We start from the raw sequence: 9,517 nt of genomic DNA on the forward strand, positions 1-9,517 counted from the left end.
GCGGGGGGGTGGGGGCGCGTGGGTGGGTTTTGCCTGGTGGAGCGGGAGCCGCGGCGTGCCTGCGTCTGGCACCAAAGCCTCGGTGGGGAGAAGGGCAGGCGAGTCAGAGTCAAGTTAAAAGGGGCCCGGATACTTCCGTTGTTTAAACTTGAATGCTCGAAAATGGTCTGAGAAGCAATAAACAATCTGATCCTTTTTCTCCCCCCTCTAGAAATCCACTGCAGTATTAATCCAAGGAGGTGCTTTGGGGACAGTTGGCAGTACAATGGCTTCTCAGTACCTCATAGTGGCTCTGGCCGTTTTCTCCTCTTTTACCCAGGTTGTAATAGAAGCCAGCTCGTGGTGGTAAGCATCTTGTATCGACTTGATTTTAAAAGGGGGTGTCAAGATTTGCTTGATTAAATGTCTATTTACTTCTTATGTACTTTGTTTCTGAGGGAGTACCGCATGAACGAGACAGCAGGGGAGGAATGTTTTAGTTTAATACGTTGTGTAGTAAAATGAACGGGTCTCTCGAATAAGTGTAAATGTGCAACATCTCGTGTTGAAAAATTCAGTTTTTAGAATGCTGTAAAGTAGATTCTCTATGGATTTGATCACCCTTAAATTACTAGAATTGCCTCTCCTTTAAAAGAGTCATTTCAACTCCCTTAGATTAGAAATTTTGCATATGAGAGGGCTGATTTACAAGTAAAAACTTTTATTAAAGTTTCTGTTTGAACTTTTCTGTAACTTAAATGTTTATAAATATATTTTCTTACAAAGAAGAGCATTTAAATTTCTGCTTTGGCAAATTATCTGTTTCTGTATAGTGTACGATGTTGGGAGTTCTTGAAATAGGTGTTTCTCTGCTGTTTCAAGTGACCCATTTTGGATTAATGGCCACTTTTTAATTGAAATGTATCATGTGAAGAGCACTTTAAGAATTAAAAAAACAAAGTTGATTTTGTTTACAGTGAATATACTTGGCTCTGTGTTTTTGTGTGTCGTTCAGAAGAAGCTAGAAGTAGTCTGTAGCAAGTTTCTAACTTCTGGCTTGTTAAAGGTTTCCCTATTTGTTTATGGTAGAACAGATTGAAAAATCCAGACTTAAATCTAAAATGTGTGTTAAAATAAATTGGGGTTTGGGGGGCTTTTTTGGGTTTTGCTTTATTTATTTTTCTGGCCTTGCAGTTGTTTGGAGCTTGTTATTTTTACTACGTCCATTTAAGTTGGTAAAGGACTGCCTAGATGCAAGTCTTCCAAGTCTGCGTCTTTCTTCAGTCCCTAGTGTATGGTGATAACCACATGGATGGGAACTAATAACTTCTGTGCTGTCTTTAAAACAAAAGTTTCATATTTAAATGGGTTTTTTCTCACTTGTTAGCAAAACCAGGAGTTGTATACTCGTGTATAAGATACAGTTCTGTTTGGGATTTATAGAGTTGGGTTTGGGTTTTTTTGAGCCTTCTCTTTATTAATCCAAATCTTTCTTTATGCAGGTCTTTAGGGATGAACCCTATGAACCCCATGAACCCTGTTCAGATGTCAGAGGTATATATAATAGGAGCCCAGCCACTATGTAGCCAGCTAGCAGGGCTTTCCCAAGGACAGAAGAAACTCTGCCAATTGTATCAGGACCATATGCAGTTCATTGGAGAGGGTGCAAAGACGGGCATTAAGGAATGCCAGTATCAGTTCAGACATAGAAGATGGAATTGCAGCACTGTGGACAACAACTCTGTTTTTGGCAGAGTCATGCAGATAGGTAGGAAGCAACATCTTTATGATTAAACTCTTGTCTAAGGATATGTATGGCACATACTGTTCTGCACTTGAAACTCTTGCCAGGTTCTTACTGAGTACTGTATACAATCAAGTGTTTTTAAAAGTTGGCGAAGGAGTTGAATTATTTTTAGCTGGAGGTGATTTCCCACCACTGTCCAGCCATGTGTCTTGGAAAAGTAGGAATATATATTTGCATATGGGAATAGAGGAGAAAGGAAAATGCAGCCCTGAAATTTTCTTTTAGAAAACCTGAGAAAAAATGAAGGCAACCTAAGAGAATTAAAATCATCAGTGTCTTGTAAAATTAAAGGTGTCCATATCTAGTTCCAAAGTTAGTGGCTGCATAATAAATTGCTCTTGGTCTGGAGGTTAACTGAAAATCGCTGCTCTGTCTATTAGTGTTTATAGGCAATTCTTTCTTGCTTATTTCCAGATATGGTAACTTTTTTCTCTTTTTGAGAAAGTTAGATTTATGTTAAAAATAATGTAGCAGGGTAATTTTTATGAAATCAGTTCTGTCAGAGCAATATGTGTGATTGTCCTTGGAACTCGCATTTAATGTAATCACGTCGCTGGTAAGAGAGACAGATTCCTGTTTAACATCTTATCAGAATTTGGTGGGCACCCAACCCTTTTCCTATCAGGTCCTCTTTGAAATGTGCTTCTCTAGTGCTCACGTGCTGCCTGTCCTTCCTGACGTTTAAGGACCTCATCTTATTTTAAAGTCCTTGGCAAAATTTTAACCGGCGTTGCTGAACTGGGTCCATGGTGAAACCTTCCTCTGACTTTCCCAAGTCAGATTGCTGATTCTATGTAAGCAACTGAAAATGCCCATTTTTCTGGGTGAGAGTTGTGATCTTTTTTGTAGCGATCAGTCTACTGACGAACTCAGCAGTGCTTTTTAGTTGGAGATGTAAAGTAAAGCTTTTATGTCAGTGTTTTTCTGTCCTGCTTTAAAAAATAAAGTTTTAAAATCAGACTGAAGCTAGGTTTATCTGTAAATGGGCTAACTCCAATTAAGGTTGGAGGAATACATCAATTCATATTTGGTCTCAATTTTTGTTAAAAGATGTTTTTATTTGGAGATTGTCAGACAAATAGAAAAAAATCTATTGCATAAAAGTACCTAATTGGAACAGCTGATTTTAGATAAACAACCTTCCCTAGGCTTTTTGCAAGCACATCGAGTTTAGTTTTTTGCCATACCTGAGCAAAAGTCTAAAAGCACATGAAACATGAACGAAAACTTTTTCTGTACACCTTTCTGTTCTAATAATCTAACAACCGTCAGAAAAATAATCTGTTTAAAATTTGGGCCTTCATCCTTCAGCCCTTATTTATTACCCAAGCAAGTGAAAATTAGCTCAAGAGGACTACTGGTGTGAAGAAATGTACAGGATTGGGCCCGTGATTTGTGGTGTCTGTCTCCGGAATAGATGTTTCTGCCCTCCCCAAGTATGAGAGATCTATTTAAAGGTGGTTTCTTTCAAGTTAAATAACTTTGCCGCACCCTTCTCCTGAATATGACTGTATTAGCTGATGTCTACATAGCAATTCATCATGTAATTAAGCCACTTATTCTAATTGCAGATGGAAGCAAGGTTAATAGGCATATTCAAGAGTTAAAGAGCCTAAAGAGTGTATTCACTGAGAACAAGAAAGGTGTTGTGGGTAACAGTTGTATTATTTCATGCTGACCTTCGGTAACGACCAGTTGCTGTTCCTCTGAGTGGAAGGAAAAATAGGTACATTTAGAGCCTGATTCAATTTTACTTCAGCCCGCCATACCCTGGATTGTCAGGGCCTGTCAGATACTCCTTACTCTCAGCGACATGCGAAGATGGTAGCCAGGATCTGAATGCGCATAGTTTGGGAGGATTTTGTCATCTGAGCTAATGACTGCGGTGTCGCTGGCTGTGCACAGGAGAGCGCCTAGGCAAAGCACTGACTGACAGCACAGTAATTACCCCAGTGTATAAATGGACAGTCTTTCTTCCAGGATTTATCCTGCAAAGTTAGCTAAAGCTGTACAAATAAACCTAGCATTGGGTTTGGAAACTTGCTCTGTGGCTTATTGAACTGCAAAATTTTAGGGCTTTTGTTCTCTGCTGCTCTCCTTTGCTGCTGGTTCCCGGGTCAGGCCATGGTCCTTGCTGCCTTCACTGCCTTGCGCCATCTCCTGGCTTTGTGGCCGGACCCAGGCTGGCTGTGCTTGGGCTTTGCAAACAGCTAAGTGCTAACATAAAATAAAATAACTGGATCTTCCCCCAACAGCTTGGTGTAGCTGGGGTCCAGTCTATTCATGCCTGCTGCCTGATGTTGAATGCTTTTAAAACACAAGACAAAGAACATTTTGTATCTTATGTTCAGGTAAAAAAAAATTGTTCTGTTCTTGCAGACTTATTCATATCAAGCGTAAAGCTCAGCTCCTTGCTCTGTGGGTGGCTTCCTACAGTGTATGTATATTGAACAGTTCCATTTCTATGTTTTATATATATGGGCGAGAGGGGACTCGAACGTGTTTGGAATGTGTGTTTCCTTGCCATGGCTACAATAGAGAGAAATGCTGGACTGTGGGAAAAGACAGATACGTTTGACAGTGAAGGAAAGCACAGTTGTGCCTAAAGACTTTAAAAAAAAAAAAATTCAGAGTAACTCATCCATGTGGAACCATCACTCTTAATGTGTTCCTGGGGTTGATGACTTGAGACAGTGTTGGCTTGCAACCTGCGGGGGCTTGAAATCTACTTCAGCAGCTGATGCTATTTTATAATTTGCCTAAATGTTCAAGGAGGGAACTTGGGGGGCAACTCTCCTTTCTGTACCCCAGCCTTTCCTTCTCCTTCTCACTGTAAGTAAGTTCTTTAAAATATGATCCAGGATAATAATGAAAACTAGTCAAAAAAAGTCAGCTTTATGAGTTTAAATCCTGCAATAAATGGCGTAGTTAACCATGTGAAAGCATGAGCTAACTAAACATGAAAAAGAATAAAATGGAACGGAAGAGGCGAGTCCTGTGGTCCGAAGCAGACCACGTTTCTTTCCTCTAAATCTAGTGGAAATTTTGCGTAAGGAATTAATCCAAAAATGTGTGTTACAGAACAAATGGGAACATTAAAATCTCTATGAGGTTCCCCCTGCTATAGTTTGCAGTAAATGCAAGGCGTAAGTCACCGCATAAAGCCAAATCTTTTTTAACTGAAAAGGCTACTCCTGTAACCCTTTATACCCATAATTCATGTAAGTACTTCCACGAGCAGGTGTCTCTGAGAATAGACCATTGTAAGTAAGGGAACAAAGTGCTTCTCGTCTTCCTTAAATCTGATCTTTCCCAACGTAAGACTTCTGATTTTTCCCATTTAAAACTAGCATCTATTACTAAAATTAATCCAGTGGATGACAGCTGTTATATTAACAAAGCTGCTCTGAGCACGGTGTCATCTTGATGTTAAATATGGACCAGACTGCAAATTATTTATGTTCCAGATTGCTCGAAAGCTCCTATTAGATTTGACCTGTTATGGCAGGTCTTGTACAAAGAGTTTCTGCCTCAAAATGTTGCTGCTAAATACATACGAGATGTCCAAAACGCAGCCTCTTAAAGCCCTAATTTTCAAAAGGCCCATGCTGTTCCCTAAGAAAAACCTTGTAAAATCAAGATTAAAAACTAGCTTGATCTATTGATTGGACTAAAGATTAGGAATAAAACTTAACTGATATAAATCGAAAATAAAAACCCCATATATTTGGTCTGTTCTCAGTCATTCTGGGAATCTTTCTTGGAAAAGACCCAGTGGGATGCTGTCTCTTAAGATGAAAAGCAAACTTCAGCTGGGCTCTCTGGCGCAAGTTTTGTGGGGGGTTTTTTCTTGTTTGTTTGTTTGCTTGAAAGCTTTTCTAGTTGTAGTCAGAACTTGTGGCATCCTTGGAAAAACGATAGGGGAAGTCAGGCTCTAAATAAAGGTGGAATTAGATACCGTCAAGAGGATGGTACGTGGCCATATCTTGCGTTGTGGGTATTGTAACTTTTTCTTCTGAAAGTTTGAAACTTGAGGTTTTCAATTTCCATTTAAGGGCACCAGATGCAGGAGAAAACCTTCAAGGCCGCCTTGTGCCAAGGGTTTTTTCTTCCCTGTAATTTGTAAAGATGATTGTCCATGGATTCACTTGCCATATTCACATGAGCTGGAGTGGTGGATACTAAACAGCACAGGTTGTCGTTGGTTTTAAATAGCCTCCTACAGAAGTGCCTGGCTTACGCGTAGGGTGAAAAGTTGTGTGTTATTCTGCCGCGCATTTCTTTTGATACCAGGAGGCTTTGTAAAACAGTATAACCTTAAATAAATTGGAACAAGCGGGTGAAGTGCATAAATCATGTTTAAGAAGTAGTAATTTAAGAACCAGACTTTTAAAAGTTGTATTTAACATCTCTTTTTTTCTGAAAGACAGGGAGTCTGTTTCCCTTCCCGCCCCTCACACGCAGGCACGGTTACTTCAGCCCCACCGGCATTGTGCTCCGGCCCCGATTCACCTCCTCCCCGCTCCCTTGTCCAGGCTTTCACCAGCATGAATGAGAAGCGACTCCTGTTCTTCACAAACACCTTGTGTGCTCTAATTGGATTGGTTTTGCTTGGTTTTTTTGGAGTGAAGACATTTTGAGGAGCATGGTGCAGGGTTGCCCTACCTTTTAGTAGGCGAATGAATTTTGGTGGCTCCTGGAAAGCCTTTGCCCTCCCAGCTCGTCGCTGGGCAGGGAGCGGTGCACATGGGCTCTCCCCTAACACCGCTTATCTTTCCGCGCAGGCAGCCGGGAGACGGCGTTCACCTACGCGGTGAGCGCAGCCGGGGTGGTCAACGCCATGAGCCGTGCCTGCCGGGAGGGCGAGCTCTCCTCCTGCGGCTGCAGCCGAGCAGCGCGGCCCAAGGACTTACCCCGGGACTGGCTTTGGGGTGGCTGCGGGGATAACATTGAATACGGATACCGCTTCGCCAAGGAGTTCGTTGACGCCCGGGAGCGCGAGAGAGTTTACCAGAGAGGCTCCTACGAGAGCGCCCGCATCATGATGAACCTGCACAACAACGAGGCCGGGAGAAGAGTAAGTGGCTGTGCAACAGCACGTCCTGCCCCTGTCCGCGTCCCTCATTTTGGGGAAAGAAGTGCCTTGGTGGGGCACAGGGCAGCACTGGGCTGTGACCGGCCACCAAGGCTTGTCTCCGTTTCGATGCACAAAACAAGAAAATAGCAGGGTGGGGTGGGGAGTATACGAATTTGTGTTGCTTCTGGTTGTCTGACAGCCCGATTGCCTTCCCCATGGGGGAGGATTGGGACTGAAGTGTGTTGTGTTTCCCTCCATATTGTTTCGTTAAAAGTGCCAAGCTCACGTGGCTTTTCTGTAGAACAGAATTTTATTAGTTTGTATTTCCAACCAGGACGGTGTGTGTTGGAGGGAGGAGGGACATGCTGGGCTTCCCAGGCTGGAATCGTGCCGCAGGATTGTTCTGACTCTTTTTTTTTTCCTCTGCTTTAAGAGGATGTGAAAAGCTCCTCCATATTATTAGAAAACATGGTCTTCTCTGGTTAAACATGTCTTTATGGTTTCTTTAATCTTGAAAATGCCTTAAATGAATGGGTGTAAACTTTTCTTTTTTTAATAGTCTGAATATGAAGAGCCAAAATCATTATTTTCCTAGAGCTTGAAGTGCCAGAAATTGTCGGCTGGAGACTTTACACTTGTGTTCTAAGGTGAAGGAGGATGAAAGATAATTGAAAATTAATAGTATTTAAATGTGAGAGGAGGGTGTCTGAAAGCAATGGACAGGCCAATTTACTATTAGCAAGAAGAAAAATTACACTTTCACAGTTGCTTACGGAGACTCGAGCAGTTTTTTCCTTCCTCAGCCTCATCTCTGCAGTGCCATTTGGCAGTGTTAAGATTCTCTGTAACTGCTGGGTGGAAGTTGTCTACAGTATCATCTAATGTGTCAGACCCCAGGATTTTTGGGGCAGTGTCAACACTGACTCTTATTTCTATTTGTACAGGGCAAATGACTGATATTTCCCTGCCAAAGCTTTGTAAAGAGGATATTGCTATGTAGCTCTGTCTCCCACCCATAGGTGTTTGGGGGTTTCTTCTTGGATGAAGTCTTTCTCGCAGAGCAATATTTGGGATAGGAGGAGGGTGCCGAGCCAAGAGTAGACAATCAGCTGCAGCGGAGCCAGAAGCAAGAGGAATCTTAACTCTTTCCCTAATTGCAGCCTCAAGCAGAGATCAATAGAGAGAGTAACTCAGATAGAAAATAAAGGGATGTTTTACATTTCTCAATGAAACAGCAAAATCCTTTGCTGGCGTGAGAGTGAATTCCTAAAATTTGAATGCAGCCTGACTGATGCTGCTGTCTGGGCTGTGTGTGTGTGCTGTTGCGGCTGTCTCTGCAGTGGGGAGAGGCTGGTGAGAGCGCTCTCCTTCTCCTCCTGGCTAACGGGGGTGCTGGGGGTGCGCGTGTGTCTGCTCGCTCGCTCTTCCTTACCAGCATATTGCAGGAGGGAAGAGGATGCTAAGGCCAGTATTGTGGAGGGGCAAGTGGGAATGCAACAGAGGGCAGGAACTGAGGGGAAAAAATGCTTTCACAGCCACGCTAATCTTTCATCATCCTTTTTGCTTTCTCTCCCTGGCTTCTCCAGACTGTGTACAACCTGGCTGACGTGGCCTGTAAGTGCCATGGTGTCTCTGGATCCTGTAGCCTGAAGACCTGTTGGCTGCAGCTTGCCGATTTCCGCAAGGTAGGCGATGCCCTGAAGGAGAAATATGATAGCGCTGCTGCCATGAAACTCAACAGCCGGGGCAAGCTGGTGCAAGTGAACAGCCGCTTCAATGCACCCACCATCCACGACCTGGTCTACATCGATCCCAGCCCTGACTACTGTGTGCGCAATGAGAGCACCGGGTCCCTGGGCACCCAGGGCCGCCTTTGCAATAAGACCTCGGAGGGCATGGACGGCTGCGAACTCATGTGCTGTGGCCGGGGGTACGACCAGTTCAAGACAGTGCAGCGAGAGCGCTGCCACTGCAAGTTCCACTGGTGCTGCTACGTGAAATGCAAGTTGTGCACAGAGATCGTGGACCAATTTGTGTGCAAATAGGGGACGGACGAGGTGGGAGGAACTGCAGCCACCTGCCAGCAAGGGATGCAGGCCGCTCTCCCCTTCCACAGGACTATCTCCACTTTATTTATAGAGTCCAACGAGTTGTCGTCTTCTAAAAAAAAAAAAGGGGGGGGGGGGGGGGGGGGGGGAGGAAAAAGGAAAAAAAAAAAAAAAAGAAAAATATAAAGGTTGCAAAGAGAAGTGCCTGGAAACCCTCTCTGCGTCCATCCCAGAACTGTGTGCGGCTCATATTTTTGGCAATAATGGGGGAGAACCTGAGAATATTTATTTTACAAAGTAAAAAATTTGACTTTTCTTAAAAACAATAGAGTAGTTTGAGGGGAAAATCCAACATATCCTAATTTAGTCCCATGGGACATAATACATGTGCAGTAGGCAGAGCAACCATGTAATGTGCTTGGAATGTTAGAACAATCCTTATGGATGTGAGGAACACACAGACCTGTCCATGACTTTTAGTTTCAGACACCAGAAGTTATCAGAATAGGGTATATAAAGCTGTTTGGTACATTTAGGGCTTTGTAAATAAGGGGTGGTATATTCATCACGAAGTGCGGTGTCAGTTGCATATCTGAATGTGCCCAC

General features: G+C 43.1%; 1 protein-coding gene across 1 annotated transcript; it reads left to right on the plus strand.

The window, feature by feature from the left end:
- The first annotated feature begins 201 nt into the window (after nt 1-201).
- Nucleotides 202-9,047, plus strand: WNT5A (Wnt family member 5A). Its single transcript, XM_009284484.2, has 4 exons — nt 202-345; nt 1,482-1,747; nt 6,571-6,863; nt 8,450-9,047. The coding sequence occupies exons 1-4, from the start codon at nt 266-268 to the stop codon at nt 8,906-8,908; spliced, it is 1,098 nt and encodes a 365-aa protein (XP_009282759.1). The 5' UTR covers nt 202-265; the 3' UTR covers nt 8,909-9,047.
- Nucleotides 9,048-9,517: the final 470 nt, after the last annotated feature.

Source organism: Aptenodytes forsteri, unplaced genomic scaffold (genome assembly GCF_000699145.1).
Source record: "Aptenodytes forsteri isolate BGI_AS27 unplaced genomic scaffold, ASM69914v1 Scaffold53, whole genome shotgun sequence".
Taxonomy (NCBI): domain Eukaryota; kingdom Metazoa; phylum Chordata; class Aves; order Sphenisciformes; family Spheniscidae; genus Aptenodytes; species Aptenodytes forsteri.

Bases quoted from the DNA above. Each gene is read 5' to 3' on its own strand.
- WNT5A (XM_009284484.2), top strand. From the start codon at position 266: ATGGCTTCTCAGTACCTCATAGTGGCTCTGGCCGTTTTCTCCTCTTTT. The intron at 1,748-6,570 runs GTAGGAAGCAAC...CTTTCCGCGCAG, and splicing joins TGGCAGAGTCATGCAGATAG to GCAGCCGGGAGACGGCGTTC. The intron at 6,864-8,449 runs GTAAGTGGCTGT...TGGCTTCTCCAG, and splicing joins ACAACGAGGCCGGGAGAAGA to ACTGTGTACAACCTGGCTGA.